Source organism: Trachypithecus francoisi, unplaced genomic scaffold (genome assembly GCF_009764315.1).
Source record: "Trachypithecus francoisi isolate TF-2019V2 unplaced genomic scaffold, Tfra_2.0 Lachesis_group17, whole genome shotgun sequence".
NCBI classification, from domain to species: domain Eukaryota; kingdom Metazoa; phylum Chordata; class Mammalia; order Primates; family Cercopithecidae; genus Trachypithecus; species Trachypithecus francoisi.
In genome coordinates, this window is record NW_022681462.1 from 68,711,438 (window position 1) to 68,728,324 (window position 16,887).

The 16,887-nt window shown below is 38.2% G+C and overlaps 1 protein-coding gene across 4 annotated transcripts in view; it reads left to right on the forward strand.

Moving 5' to 3' along the window:
- Positions 1-8,748, forward strand: part of MAP4K3 (mitogen-activated protein kinase kinase kinase kinase 3) — a 187,965-nt gene extending 179,217 nt beyond the window's left edge. For 3 of the 4 annotated variants that reach the window (XM_033175931.1, XM_033175932.1, XM_033175934.1), the window contains 3 exons: positions 2,896-2,966; positions 6,118-6,173; positions 7,311-8,748. In XM_033175931.1, coding sequence (XP_033031822.1) covers positions 2,896-2,966; positions 6,118-6,173; positions 7,311-7,398 — 215 coding nt within the window. In that variant the 3' untranslated portion in view covers positions 7,399-8,748. The remainder of the gene's footprint in view (positions 1-2,895; positions 2,967-6,117; positions 6,174-7,310) is intronic. The other variant, XM_033175933.1, reaches the window with a different exon arrangement.
- Positions 8,749-16,887: the final 8,139 nt, after the last annotated feature.

Here is a 16,887-nt window from a genome sequence, read left to right on the forward strand (position 1 = left end):
ATTATGTTTTGGCTGTTGTACCTGCTGATCAGAGAATTTTAAGTATATGGAAGTTTCTTCTTGTCATTCTCACATTTTGCTTAATAGGAGTTTTTTTCTGGAAAAGGATTTCTGACAGAATCAATATTTTTAAATGACTACATTCAAGAAAAATAAGGTGAAAATTATCTTATATAGGATAGTGCTGGGAAAATGAATGGTGATTAATATTTAACTAGGCACACTTTTTCTGGTGTTCCTTAGCAGTAAAATAAAGATATTTGCATGTATGTATATTAGCAGAGGGTAAGGCTAAAGTCAGTTAGTTCATTGTCTTATTCCAGGTTCTGTTTTCTGCATTCTTCCAACTAGAATGTCCTTCATCCAATAAACAAATGATTATAATAAGTCAGTTTCGAGGGATATCTGATCAAGATGTTAAAATGGAATCTGTGCTTTCAAAGACGACATAGCCAGGGTCAAAAAGCAAGATCAACAACAGAATCTCAAAGCAGTATACAGGTCTGAAGCTAACAGGCCCACTGGGCTCCAGTTACAGAAGTATCCCACAGGAGATGGAGAACCACAGCCAAGTTCATTGCTTGTAGTGCCTGGTAATCAGGCATGATGGCTTTTTATCTACCTCCCCCATTAAAGGAAGAGATAAGTCCCTATCCTGTGTAAATTGTTTCAGATTGCAGACAAGGAATTCTGAATAAATCAGTGTTTAATACTGATGCTAAAATCAAGCAAGATTAGTACAGAAAACAAAAATTATAATCTTATGAAAATCGATTTTTTTAAGTGTAAATAAAATATTAGCAAATAGAATTACACATTATCAAATAGTAGACTATCCCAGGAAAGCAAGGATGGTTCAGCATCAGAAAATGTATTTATGTAATACATGACACCAAGTTTTAAGAGAAAATCATGTAGATGCCCAGAAAGCATTCAGTAAAATCTGCCATTAATGATTTTTTTTAAATAATACTTCTTAGCAAATTGGGAATAGAAAAGAATGTCCCTCACCTAGCAAAGCCTGTTAAAAATATGTTTAATGATCAAATTAATTCCCATTAAAGTGGAGAACTAAATAAGGATGTTTGCTATTATTACATTTCAATATTGTGTATTAGACGAGAAAGGGAAAGTATGAGGATTAGAAAGAAAAAGATGAAAAGATCATTTTTTGCTGATGGTATGATTATGTACATAGAACATTAAATCCTATAATAAATTACGAGCACTAATAAGAGAATTCAGAGTTGCTGGATATGAGTAACACCAAAGAATAGCTTTCCTAAATAATCAGTGAAAAACTTAATTGGAAGAAAGATCCCTTTCACAATGGCAATAAAGTAACATATATAAGAATAAATGAAATCTAAACATTTTTAAGATCGTTATCTAGGAAACTCCAAATTATTTTTTTAAAGACATTAAAGAGTCAGCAAGTGAGGAACTACATCATGTCCATGGGTAGAAAGACTTAAGTGAGAAAGATGCCAGTTCTTCAGTTAATCCACAGGTTCAGTGGATCTGCAGTAAGAATCCCAACATGATGTTTTGTGCCACTTGATAAGCTCCTCTTAAAATTCATATGGAATGGCCAGGCACAGCGGCTCACGCCTGTAATCCCAACACTGTAGGAGGCTGAGGCAGGAGAATTACTTGAGCCCAGGGTTTCGAGACCAGCCTGGACAATTTAGGGAGACCCCATCTCTACAACAATTTTTAAAAATAAAAAATAAATGTATATGGAAGAGCCAAAGACCAAGAATAATAAAATAAATGTTGACAAATCCTTTTCTACCCAATATTGAAACTTACTATAAAGCCATAGTGATAGTGTGGTAGCAACACAGGGATAAATAGGTAGAAGAGTGAGACAGAAGAAAGGGCCCAGAAATAGACCCACGTGTAAATGGAAATTCATGGCATTATGTATTAGTGTGGAAGAAATGGGTCATTCAACAAATGATGCTGGTACAATTGGTTACCTGCAGAAAACAAAGTAAGATTTCTTCCTCCCTGAATACATGCAGAAATGTGTATTAAAAATGTATATGTAAAAGGCAAAAGTAAATCTTGTTCTACATGCCCTGTGCTTCAGTAATTCTATTTATGGGTGTCTACCATCAAGAAAGATTTGTACATGTATTCAAGATTTACAAAAATGTTTATTGCAAAATTGTTTGTAATAATGAAAAACTAGGAATAACCTAAATGTTCATCATACCAAATGTATGAGGGTTGGAAACATTCAATATAAAATTTATGTTGGTAGTATAAGCTTATAGTAATAGTAAAAACATGCATGAGGATGATAAATACCAAATTTATAATAGTGGTTATCTCGGGGAGGAAGGAAAGGCCAAAATTGGGAATAGGGCAGGGTACATAGGGGATGCCAGCTGTATTTGTTTTTATTTAAAGCAAATATGGCAGAATGTTAGGATTTGATTGTTGGGTGGTGGATACACATGTATTTCTATGCTGTTTTCTGTATTTTTCTGTATGTTTTGCAGTATTTTATTTTTGAAAATTATCAAAACAGGCCTCATGCAGTGGCTCATGGCTTTAACCCTGGCACTTTGGGAGGGCGAGGCAGGCAGATCATTTGAGGCCAGGAGTTAGAGACTAGCCTGGCCAACATAGTGAAACCCCATTTCTACTAAAAATACAAAAAAAAACTCAAAAATATTTTCAGCAAATTTTTTCTTACCAAAAAGATGCATAAGCTCTGTATAGTGTATTTTTAAACTTTTCAAATGTAAACATGCCATATAAATATGGAATAGCTGACATTAGTTGTGAATTTCAATATTGCTATATGAGATAGAGGGATGAAATGATGCTTATCAGTTGAACTTTTGTACTATTAACAGTAATTGAGCTGTTCTTGCCTGCTAGTGTGCCTACAAGACAGTGTGCTAGCTTTCTGGAAACATGGAATGCAAGGTAGAAGTTTTAGATCTAATGAGGTAAGTGAATTATGTCCATTAAGTAGTCACCAAACATTATCAAATTCCACTTCAAACAGTTTGATTCCTAAATGATACAAGTAATGCTTGATTGGCTAACTTTATGAATATTTACGTATTTAGTCTGTTGATAAAGTCAGTAGCCCGTACTCTTTGGCCACCTCTCTCTCTCCACTACTCAAACAACTTATTGCATATTTAATGTGCTTCCAAATAATCACTCTAAAATTTAGAACAAGAACTTGCTAATCTGCTAAAAGTGAGCCAACTATGATTTTCTTTCAACTTTCCGAGAGGAACGCCAGGAACAAGAGTGGTAGTGGTGGCTCTCTCCCGCCTTAAGCACCTTTTCTTTTTTTTTTTTTTTTTTTTTTTTTGTTTTTTGTTTTTTTTTGAGGCGGAGTCTAGCTCTGTCGCCCGGACTGGAGTGCAGTGGCCGGATCTCAGCTCACTGCAAGCTCCGCCTCCCGGGTTCACGCCATTCTCCTGCCTCAGCCTCCCGAGTAGCTGGGACTACAGGCGCCCGCCACCTCGCCCGGCTGGTTTTTGTATTTTTTTAGTAGAGACGGGGTTTCACTGTGTTAGCCAGGATGGTCTCGATCTCCTGACCTCGTGATCCGCCCGTCTCGGCCTCCCAAAGTGCTGGGATTACAGGCTTGAGCCACCGCGCCCGGCCCTTAAGCACCTTTTCTACCTGGTACTTCAGAAATAATGACCAGTGCAGACTATAAGTAAAGAACTATATTTCTCTGGAAGCCCACTTGCCTCTTATTTTCAACATCCTTATTCATTTGACATGTATATAATTCTTTGCCCCTTTTACCTTTCCTTTTTACTAACCTTTAGCTATGCATCTCATGAGTCCTTCCTACCTCACAGAAATAATTTAACTCTAAGCCGTGTGACATATTCAAGTCAGTTCATCATTTATGCCGGAAAGTTCTGAGGTTATAAACATGAGCAAGATGTGGCACTTGCCCCCAGAATGTTATAAGCACATAAAATTGTCAGAAATTCTTCCAGTACCCCCAAGCCAATCCCAGTCATGTCACTTGGAAGGAAGCTTATTTGTTCCTTAAACTGTCATTCATTAAGCTCAGAGCATTTATTTCTAACAAAGTAAGCAATATACCACAGTGTTCATGAGCCTGGGTTCCAGAGTTGAGACACTAGACTTCAAGTCTCAAGTTTAGCTAGTTAATAGCTGGATGACCTTGGCATATAACCTAACTTCTTTCTACCTATATTTTTTCATCTGTGAATTGAGTTGTTATGATTAAATGAAGCAAAGCATGTAATGTGCTTGGCCTGGTTCCTGACCTATAGTAAGTGTTTAAAAGGTAGCTGCTGGCCAGGCATGGTGGCTCACGCCTGTAAACCCAGCACTTTGGGAGGCTGAGGCGGGCGGATCACGAGGTCAAGAGATCAAGACCATCCTGGCCAACATGGTGAAACCTCGTCTCTACTAAAAATACAAAAATTAGCTGGGCATGGTGGCGCGTGCCTGTAGTCCCAGCTACTCGGGAGGCTGAGACAGGAGAATCACTTGAACACAGGAGGCGGAGGTTGCAGTGAGCCAACATCGCATCACTGCACTCCAGCCCGGCAACAGAATGAGACTCCATCCCCCCTCCCAAAAAAAAAAAAAAATGTGGCTGCTACTACGTTTCTAAAAGTAATCCCCACGAGTGGGCTCACACTTTCTAAAATCACCTGAGGAACTGAGCAGGGAGATAGGAACAGTCAACAGCTAATAAACACTAGTCGGAGAATGAAAAGCATTACAGACAAATAGAGAGTGGTTTAAAAACTGAAAGGAAAAAGTTCACCCAAAAAGTCACCTTAGAACTACACAGGCAGCCCATCAATACACACCTCCAAAAATGTTAGATTCTTCTAGTAGGCAAACCCCAAAATACGTTGGTAATCACAGTCATGAGCCACAGGCGTTGGAGTGTGCTGAGCGCGTTGTTTCCTGCAGGTGTGCTGGGTTACAACAGAAGCTGAGAGTCATTGGTGTTCAGAAAATCTAATTGTAGGGGTATTGATGGAATAAATTAATTTCAAATCCATTTTTTCTTCAGCCTATCAAATTTTGGGGAGATGCTACTGCCCTATATTTTTTTTTTTTTTTTTTTTTTTTTTTTTTTTTTTGAGACGGAGTCTGGCTCTGCCGCCCAGGCTGGAGTGCAGTGGCCGGATCTCAGCTCACTGCAAGCTCCGCCTCCCGGGTTCACGCCATTCTCCTGCCTCAGCCTCCCGAGTAGCTGGGACTACAGGCGCCCGCCACCTCGCCCGGCTAATTTTTTTGTATTTTTTAGTAGAGACGGGGTTTCACCGTGTTAGCCAGGATGGTCTCGATCTCCTGACCTCGTGATCCGCCCGTCTCGGCCTCCCAAAGTGCTGGGATTACAGGCTTGAGCCACCGCGCCCGGCCTATATTTATTCTTAACTCCTCAGCTGGTAATTGGTCACACTGAGGACTTCTTGAAGGATATATGGTCATTAGAAAATACCATTTCAAGAGAATGGGGAAGAAGTGGGAAAGATAATTATTATGTATTGAGCACTTCCTTAGCGAGGCATTATACCCACTAATCCTTACAAGAACACTGCAGGGCACTACTGCATGGTAGAGCTTTTCAATCTCGTCTTGCATAAGGCAAAAAACCATTTCTAGCAGTTACATACGTTGCCCAGTAAGTGGGAGAACTGAGATTCAAACTCAAGGCATGCCTGGCTTTTAAATATTTCCTGTTAAACTACATGGCAGCCTTTTAAGTAAAAGAACCAGATCTAAGTAGCTTACTGCTGCCAGTAACCTTACCATTAGCATTAACATAAATGATGAAAGTTTCTAATAAATAAAATGGATTTAGTGCTTTGCTTTCAAATTTTTCCCTTGAAGTCTTATGATTTAACATGGAAATCATTTTCCTTTGCCTGTATTTTATGATTAACTCAAAATTAACCACATTTCCCCTAGACTAACAAATTGATGTACCTACATGCTGACTTGAATAAATAGTCATGCAGGAATATATTTTCATTTTAGGGATTATGTTTCTTTTCTGTTGAATTATAATGAAGGGCCCATTGAAAATTTTGTGGCTTTAATTTCAGAAATTAAATTTATGTTTTAATTGAACAGGTAACACAAGAAATTTCAGATAGCACAAGAATTTTCAGGCTGCTTGGATCTGACAGGTATGAAAATGGGCTGTATTATTAAATACAGAGTACTAAACATGTTTTGTAGATCCAGCATGAAAAGGATTTCTTTTTCAAGAGAATTGAAATGTCTGCAATATGTTCAACATTGAATTTTTCACACTATAAGAATTCACAAGTCAGAAAGTTAGAAAGCCTTTGAAAATGTACCTGATCTTCCAAGTAACAGGAATGTATGGATCTGTCAGTACTAGTTTGCATTAAACATACTGACGTCTGATTTGTAGCAGAAGAAAGAGGAAATACCATATGTTAATGAACAGAACTTTTTGTTGTTAATGCCAGATAGGATTTTGGAGACCTGTTCTGATTGACTGTAGGGGATCTGTCAGGGTGGTGGGAGAAATTATAAAGTTATAGGAAATAGACACAAACCTTCTTGGAAGGCCAGAAGGTTTGCATAGCTTCAATAAAAGATTTGGCTGAAGGCAGCTGAATTCTCTCCAAAGCTTAGGGCGTAAATACATAGGAATGTAGAGGAGTTTATCTAAATAGCTTGTTTACTCATGTTGTCCTAAAACCGATCTTTGATCATTCTGGGGCAGGACTGCTTTTTCCAGGGGAGGGCAACCAGATTAATTACCCACAGGTGTGTTGACTCAAAGCCTTTGTCATTAAATCTGTGCTGAATAAATGCCCACAGGGCCAGCTGGTCAGGGCACATGGCTGCTACAACTCTTTCTGTGAGTGCCCTGGCCCCCTAGCTGCTCTTTCACTGAATACTGGTGTCTGGGTATGTTATTCATCCGTCATGCACCCTGGGTCTCTGGGTCAGACCCTGGCAGTTTAGCTTCTGATTCTTAAACTGCAAATCATTTTTAGAACTTGTAATAGGAATTAAGTTCCCCCAAATGATTTCTAATGTAGGTTTCTCCCCAGTTCTGACTCTTAGAAGAACACTGGCCTAGAGATGGGTGGTAGTGGACAGCAAAATTACTTCCCAGAGCTAGAACTGACCCTGTAATCATAGTGATAGCAATTGATTTCTACCCACAATCTAATGAGCAGTATTTATAGAGACACATATTGGAGAAGCAATGGAAAATTTGGGGGCTAACATTAGTTTTCAAGAATAACTTTGTTTTGTTATATTTTTTTGTTTATTACTTTTAGGGTCGTGGTTTTGGAAAGTAGGCCAACTGATAACCCCACAGCAAATAGCAATTTGTACATCCTGGCGGGTCATGAAAACAGTTACTGAGAATTGTTGTGCTTTGACAGTTAACTCTAGAAAGAACACTACCACTGCAACATTAATGGATGCTTGAAGCTGTACAAAAGCTGCAGTAACCTGTCTTCAGTTACTTTTGTAATTTATTGTGGCATGAGACAAGATGGGGAAAATTTTGTTTTAAGTGGTATGGATATATTTAGCATATTGAACCACACAAGTGCTTAATTCATTGTTATGTAATCTTTGTACATATAGGCAGTATTTTTTCTGTGAAACTTCATATTGCTGAAGACATACACTAAGAATTTATGTAGATAATGTACTTTTATGAGATGTACAAGTAAGTGTCTTATCTGTACAGCTGTAAATGTTGATGAAAATGCAATTGGGTTAATATTTTAAGAATTCTTTAGTATATTCTTGGGTGTGGCTATATTACAAAATGGGATGCTGGCAATGAAACAATACATTTAACACTATTGTATTTTTATTATATGTAATTTAGTAATATGAATATAAATCTTGTAACTTTTAAAATTGTAATGGAGGCTGTAATCATTTTATAATCTTGTTTTTAATTTTAATGCAAGTACACTGGTGTTTATATTTGCACAAAGTATTGATATGTGATGTATTAAGTCACAAAAGTAAGCTGTGACATTGTCTATAAGCATTTGGCTCCACAAATGTATTTGGATTGTTTTCTATGTGAAGCAAACCAATTACAATTAACCACCTGTTGTAGTAACTGGTCTTTTTATATTTAAGCAGAATCCTGTAAGATTGCTTGTCTTTGCTTAAAAATAATACCTTTGAACATTTTTGAATCACAGAATAGCGAGCGGTACCATGATATAATACTGCAATTGTGGTCTGAATTACAGTATGCACAAAGAATTAATTAGCATTATTAAAGAGTCCTCACTAAACATTTCATATAATCACACTGAAGAACTGTAACATTCCATAGAGTGAAGTGGTTCAAATTTCTCTTGGAATTTTTCTTTTGTTGGCCTTATTTTATGATCCTTTTCATATTTCTTTTGACTTAGAGTATTAGTACATGGCCAAAATAATTTAGTTACTACCTCATACAAACAATATAATGGTTACTACACATCACAGGAACTTAGTTTTGGTTTAAGTCATTTTTGATTGCTTTTTTCCAATGGAATATGTATATACCAGGTTTTAGCAAAATGCACACTTTTGGCTCTTTTTGGTATACGTTCTTTATATTTTAATGTGAGTATATACACTAAGAACAAACTAAATTGTGATTTATGGTCTTCATTTATTTTAATTGATAATGGTTTTAAAATATGTTCCTGATTGTACATATTGTAAAATAAACATGTTTTTTAACATGCTGTTGTATAGTAGCTTGTCATCTGGTTTAATCTATATATGGTAACACTAAAACATATTAAGGGGGAAAGCTTTATTTGTTTTGTAGTTAAATTCTTAAGTACTCAATTTTGCTCCCTGAAATCATGATTTTTATTTGATATGTGATTTCAATTTTGTGAAGCTTTAATATTTCCACATAGGAGAAAAGGGCATCTTTTGCAGAATCTTTGACTTCCTGATAAGAAAAGTCAAACATTCATAGTTTTCTGGTTAGAGGCAGGGGTCCACAAACTACAGTCCTCAGACCAATCCAGCCTACTGCCTGTTTTTGTAAAGTTTTAATGGAGCACAACACCACGTATTCACTTACATGTTGTCTGTGCTGCTTTTGTGCTACAGTGTTTGAGTTGAGTGGCTTCTGAAACACTATATGGTCTGAAAAGCCTAAAATTCTTACTTTACTGACTAAAGAATTCTTTAAAAAATTTGCTAGTACCTGGGTTAAAGAAAGTAAGGGAGCACTGGGAAATGCAGTTCTGGAAGTAAGGAAGGGGAAGATTAAGAGGGAAGAACTGGATTGGGGATCAAGAGGCACCATTTCCACTATTACTTATGCCACTACCTGTCACAATGACCTTGAAATAACAGTTTCCACGTCTGAAATCGTACAGATGCTAATAACCATAACAGCTGTGTTCATTTATCACTTTTCTCAAACACATTGTGAATAATCCTATCATTAATGACTAATGGCTATGTTTTAGGACACATCTTTGTCAGTATAACTATCAATTTGCTGAAAAACAGACTGCTGGAAAAGATTTTTAAGTGAAGATTTTTAAGTGATCAAGATTCTGTTCTTGGCTCTTATTGACAAGGTTGTTTACCCTTTTTCTGAACCACGTTTTTTTCAGTTTTTCTTACAAGTTGTATAAAGGGTCATATCTCAAAAAATGTTAGTCATCACATTTAACTGTTAAACACTTAGAAACATTTTCAAAAAATAAAATGTACAACTGATTGTGTATTGCCCAGAAACTTTCTAAAGATACATCTGGAGTCATAATCTTGAGGGCTGAGGCTCAGTAACCTATATTTTTATAAAGTTGTACAAATTATTCTGATGTGCGTCGCAGCATGAAAACCACTGATGGGCACTAAATTTAAATCACTGCCTCAGACTCATCTTTGGTAATTAGTTAAAAGTGCAAATTTCTAGACTCCAGGAATTTTTGATTATGAATCTTTACGTACACAAAAGGAAGACAGCCACTCACTTAAATGTTGGAAACAATCTATTTCATCTTTATTGAAGTTCAAGCAATCTTCTTATTAGCTAATTGCATAGATACTGGTTTTGAGACGAATGAGATCCAACTGGTTATAGGCCTAATGGCGTCATTCAGCTTGCACATGTGACTGATTACAGCCGAGACCAGGAAACAAAGGACAGATTCTATCAGTTTTCACCATTACTGGTGGAGAGGTGAAAGTATGTGCTATACAAAATAATGGGTAAACACTAAGAGGGCATATAATAAATTGCCAGTCCATGTATATGTGTGCAAGGTAATCATCTGCATGCTTTATATAGTGGCACTTAAGCCCCAGAACACCCATATGAGATATTAACAACTCTGTTTTACAGATGAAGAAACGGGCACAGAAAGTTTTAGTAGTTTTGCCCAGGACTATAGTTGGTAAATAACAGAGCTAAAATTTGAACCTAGGCACTTGATTCAAAGTGTATTCTCTTAACCACTGTGCAAGACATAAAATACATGCAGTGTATCCTCTACCCGCTAAAACAGACTCTCTTCTAAAATTAGATATTTTTTCTCCAGGTGTTGGATTTCAGATTTTGATTTTCACTGTTGCTGCACACGAGATATTAATTTCTGTCTTAATTTTTGGCTTTACTAAAAGGCATTTTTCTTATCCAAATTTGGTATAAAGATAAAAGGATTTACATAAAATTTACAGTTAAAGCGTATTAAGTAGTCAAAAGTCATTATAACAAAGACTTTTTTAAACTTTTGTGAGACAACTATTTATACGACATATAGTGATTATTTACAATGTAACCAAGGCACTTTACTAGCACTGGAGAAGAGATGGAAAAAGTTTAATTACCAACCAGTATTCATCCAAGGAGCACACTTGGATGAATAAAGGCAAACGGAGGTAAGTAGTAGTACACGCGCAGTGTGGTGGCTCAAATCTCTAATCCCAACACTTTGGGAGGCTGAGGTGGGGGAATCACTTGAGCCCAGGAATTCAAGATCAGCCTGGGTTTCATAGCGAGACTCCTCTACAAAAAATAAAATTAGGCAGATATAATGGCACATGCCTATAGTCCCAGTTACTGAGAAGGGAGGCTGAGGTGAGAGAATCGCTTGAGCCCATGAATTTGAGGCTGCAATGAGCTATGATTGTGCCTCTGCACTTTAGCCTGGGCAACAGAGTGAGCCTCTGTTTCAAAAAAAAAAATACAACAGGTTGTGCCTAATTCTGCTTCGTGTAGTGAGATTTGTAAACCAGGTTGTTGATAGATGAGACATTTATCATATGCAGGAAGAAAGCAAGGTAGGAAAGTGTAGCCTAGAACAAGGCATATGCAAATACTGCATGTTCAAGGAATAGTGACATTGAATGAACCAGAGTTTCTAGAGCAGAGTAATAGGGCAGGAAGCTGCATAAAAAGATAGGCCTGGTTGTGCAGAGCCTCCTTATGAGAGAAGCAGCTAGGAATCAACAGTTTCAGAAACTGGAGAGCAAGTATCATGAAGATATAAATAGGTTGATGGATTTGTACATAAGGTGAGAGTTGTATACTTAATGAGAAATTTTTCTATAGCATGATAGATGGTGGAAATATAGGAATTGGGTAGATGTGAATTTTATGAGTCTATTTGACTTTAGTGGAAGTGTGTTTGGTCTTAAAAGAGGAAGGAGATAAAGGTTTTGAGGTTGATTTTGTTTGTTAAAGATAGGAGATTTGAGCATGTATCTAAGCAAATGAAAGACGTGGAAAAGAAGGGAAGGATGGAGATGCTAAACCCGGCCATGATCATGGGGAGCATTTTGCTGATGGTGAAACAAAGGACGTGTGTGCTTATTAACATACAGCATTTCTAAGTTAGTCCTGGGAACAAAATGGGGAAGCTCTGGCCAAAATTCTCTTTCCCAAGTAATACATTATCTCCACATAGCATTCATTACATGATTATTTGTTTTATTGACTTTCTTCCCTAATGGGTGTCAAACCTGTGTCTGATTCTAGGTCAGGCTCCAGATACTAGTACAATGCTAGGCGAATTAGGAAAATGGCCTCTGATCCGTAGCTGCTTTTCACGCAAAAACCTACAGAAGTCTGCTGAAAAGGTATTTGGATAATTAAGACCGAAAAGTAATGACTAATGACAGAGAATCTTGGAAACGGAAGGTCTCCGCCTAGGCAGGGAAACGAACTAATCAATATTCAACAGTTATGTGTGCTGCTTTTTAGTGCTCTCGATGCCTTGGGAAAGAAGGGGACATAGTGTAATCACAGTATTAAGGGGAAAGCGGTTGAAATGTTTCCTGAGAGCCCTCATGCATCTTTTGCTCCGTCCACACCCTGACGTTACAGGCTGGGCCCCGAGGTTATACCCACCCAGAGGAAGGATCAGAGCTGGGGCTACGGGCGCCAGAGGAATCCGCTCCGGAAGCCGCCCTGCCCAGCGCGCCCTAGCGTCCCGGTTGCCCGGGAGACGCCGCGGCGGTTCCGCTGGCTCCAAAGTCGCTGGGTCCGCGGCCGCCTACTCCGAGCGACCCGCGTAGGAACTGGTCCTGGGGCTGCTCGGCGCCGCTCGAGGCCGCGTCACCAAGCCCTGTAGCCAAAAGGTATAAAGCTTCAGTTTGAACGTCACAGAGAACTATGAAAAATAATTTCGCCAGGCATGGGTGGCTCATGCCGGTAATTGCGGCACTTTGGGAGGCCAAGATGGAAGGATCACTTGATCCTAGGAATTCAAGATCAGCCTAGGCAACATAATGACACCCCACATCTACGAAAAATGCAAACACTAGCTGGGCATGGTGGCATATGCCTATAGTCTCAGCTACTCAAGAGGCTGAGGCAGGATTGCTCAAGCCCAGCAGGTATGGGCTGCAGTGAGCCCTGATCATACCACTGCACTACAGCCTGAGTGACAGAGCGAGACCCTGTCTCAGTTTAAAAAAGGCAAAGAAAAATATCTTTTTTTTTTTTTTTTTTCTGAGACAGAGTTTCGCTCTTGTTGCCCAGGCTGGAGTACAATGGCACAATCTCAGCTCACCGCAACCTCCGCCTCCCAGGTTCAAGCGATTCTCCTGCCTCAGCCTCCCTAGTAGCTGGGATTACAGGCATGTGCCACCACGCCTGACTAATTTTGTATTTAGTAGAGACGGGGTTTCTCCATGTTGGTCAGGCTGGTCTGGAACTCCCCAGCTCAGGTGATCCACCCGCCTCTGGCTGCCAAAGGGCTGGGATTACAGGCATGAGCCACTGCGCCCAGCCAAGAAAAATATTTTCAACCAATTGAATCTATTTTCTGCCAATAGTTATATCACCGTTTAATCTTGATTTCTTGTCCAATTACCATATTAATAATCAAAATATACTTATTGCCATTGCTTTAAAAATAAGTCATTTTACATATTTACTAGAAAGGTTAGAAAATAAAATTATGGTAGGGCTACAACAGAGGTCCACTAAGTACCAGACAATAGGCTAACAGTAGAAGTCAATGTGATAATGTTTTTGAAAGGGTGAAAGGAAGTCATTAACACAGCACGCGAGCAGAGAAAGAGCCTGCCTTTGGGGACTGGGACAAGCTAAGCAGAAAGACATTTGACTTGAACTTGAAAAAGATGAAGATTTAAGGGTCAGACATTCCAGGGAGTGGTATCAACGGAGACTTAGAGACCTGAAATTGTTTGGGAAAGAATGAGAAGTGATGCTGGAAAGGTAAATTGGGACCATGGCGTACAGAACTGTAAATATCATACTACAGTTTGAACTTTATTCTGTGGCATTTGAAGCTGTAAGACATTTTCGAGAAAGGATATCTGATCTTGTTGATGTTTGAGAAAGATGTCTTTGGTGTAATGAAAGTAAATATAAAGAAGAAAAGTGAGATAAGACACTTTAAAATAGCTCTATTTTGATATAATAATTTCAAGCTAGCAATAAGAGTATAATGAATTCTCATATATCTGGACTCACTGTTTACGTTTTGCTCAATTTTTATGTTGTTTTATCGTTTTCTCTGTGTGTATATAACACATGCATATTAATTGTTCTGTACCATTTGAGAGTAAGTTGCAGACATCAGATCCCTTTACCCTTAAATACATCAGTGTATTCCTAAGAACTAGAACATTTTCTTGTATAATCACAGTACAAATTACCAAAACCAGGAAACTGATATCAAATCTGCAGTCAAAATTTAGATTTCGCCAATTATCTCAGTAGTGTCCTTTATGGTCATGTTGTTCCCCAGTCCAGAGTCCAGTTCAGGATCACACATTGCATTTTGTTTTCCCATCTCTTTCGTCTTAAATCCGGAGCACTTTTTACCTTCAGTGCTTTGGTCTTCTCTTTCATGACTTTGCCATTTTTTATTAAGAGTACAGGCCAATTAGTCATAGAATGCTATTCAGTTTGGCCATGTCTGTTGTTAACTCATAATTAGGTTTAGGTTTTGCATTTTTGCCAAGAATACCACAGAGGAGATGTGCCCTTCTCGCTTGCACATTTGTCTTTTCTAGAAATTTCCTGTAATGGAATTATAAAATATGTGGGATTTTGTGTCTGGCTTTTGTCACTTAGCAGTATGTTTTGGGGCATGTGGTTCTTTTTTTTTTTTTTTTTATGTTCATCTACATTATAACAAGTTCATTGCTTTCTGTTGCTGAATAGTATTTCATTGCATGGATAATCCACATTTTGTTTACACATTCATCAGTTGAACATTTGGATTGTTTTCCATTTAGGGGTCTTTTATGAATAATGGTGCTGTGAACATTTGCTTACATGTCATTGTTAGCTCTATTTTAAAATTTTTCCTGGATTGATACTGAGGAGTGAAATTGCTGTTTATTGTTAATGTTTAAGTTAAATTATGTTTAACTTTTTTTTTTTTTTTTTTGAGACGGAGTCTGTTGTCAGGCTGGAGTGCAAGTGGCACAGTCTCAGCTCACTGCAACCTCCACCTCCCAGGTTCAAGCGATTCTCCTGCCTCAGTCTCCCAAGTAGCTGGGATTACAAGTGTGCGCCACCATACCTGGCTACTTTTTGTATTTGTAGTAGAGATGGGGTTTCACCATGCTGTCCAGGAAGGTCTTGAATTCCTGAGCTCAAGTGATCCACCTGCCTCGGCCTCCCAAAGTGTTGGAATTACAGGTGTGAGCCACCATACCTGGCCCTATGTTTAACTTTTAAGACATTGTCAAACTGTCTTCCAGTGGGGCCACGCTGCTTTACATCCTCACCAGTGATGTGTGTGAGTTCCAGTTTCCATCTTGTCAATGCTTGATATTGTCAGTCTTTGGATTTTAGCCATTCTAATGTGTATGTAATGCTATCTTATTGCAGTTTTAATTAACACTTCCCTAATGGCTAACAGCATCCTTGCATGTGCTTAGTAGACATTTGTGTATCTTTGGTAAAATGTCTGTTTACATCTTTTGTCCATTTTTAAATTGGGTTGTTTAACCTCCTATTGAGTTGTAAGCATGCTCTATGTATTCTGGATACAAATATTTTAGATATATGATTTGCTAATATTTTTCTGTAGTCTGTGGCTCAGCTTTTCATTTTCTTAATGGGGAAATTTTTTGAGGAGCAAAAGATTTTATTTAATGTTGATGAATTCCATTTTATCCATTTTTTCTTTTATGAATCATGCTTATGGTGTCATATCTAAGAAATCTGCCTAACTGAAAATCACAAAGATTTCTGTCTTCTTTTTTTTTTTTTGTCTAGAAGTTATACAGTTTTAACTCTTACATTTTGGTCTGTGATCCATTTTGAGTGAATTTTGGTATATTGTGTGAGGTGTCTCTACTGTGTGTGTTTGTTGTTTGTTTTGCATATAGATATCCAATGGTCCTAGTATCATTTGTTGAAAAGACTATTCTTTCCTTGTCGAATTGCTGCAGCACCTTTGCCAAAAGTCAGTTGGGCCGGGCGCAGTGGCTCACGCACTTTTGGAGGCCGAGACAGGCAGATCACTTGAGGTCAGGAGTTGGAGATCAGCCTGGCCAACATGGTGAAACCCCATCTTTACTGAAAATACAAAAGTTAGCTGGATGTGGTGGCACACGCCTGTAATCCCAGCTACTCGGGAGGCTGAGGCAGGAGAATCGCTTGAACCCAGGAGACGGAGGTTGCTGTGAGCCAAGATTACACCACTGCGCTCCAGCCTGGGCGACAGACTGAAGCTCTGTCTTAAAAAATAAAATAAAATTTGGAAAGTCAATTGACTTTCTTTATTCTTATTCTAAGAATAAAAGGGTTTATTTCTTGACTCATAATTATGTTTCATTGATAAATGTCTTTATGCTGGTACCACAGTCTTGATTTACCATAACTTTATAGTAAAATTTGAAGTCAAATTTAAAATAAATATTTAATATAACTATTCCAAATTTGTTCTTTTTCTAAGTTGATTTGGCTGTTCTGGGTCCTATGCATTTCCTTTTAAATCTTAGGTTCAACTTCTACCCAAAAAAAGCCTGTTGGAATTTGTATAAGGAATTAATTTTTTTTTAATTTTGTTTATTTTGGTTTTTTAGACACAGGGTCTTGCTACATTGCCTAGGCTAGAATGCACGGCATAATCATAGCTCACTGTAGCCTCTAACTCCTGGGCTCAGGTGATCCTCCCACCTCAACCTCCCAAGCAGCTGAGACCACAGGCGAGGGCCACTACACCCTGGTTAATTATTATTATTATTATTTTAAGAGATAGGGTCTTACTATGTTGACCAGGCTGGTCTCAAACTTTTGGGCTCAAGCAATCCTTCTGCCTCAGTCTCCCAAAGAGCTGGGATTATAGGCATGCACCATCACTCCTGGCCAGGAATTAGTTTATAGATGAATTTATGAAAAACTGATGTCTTTTGAGTTTTCAAATCCGT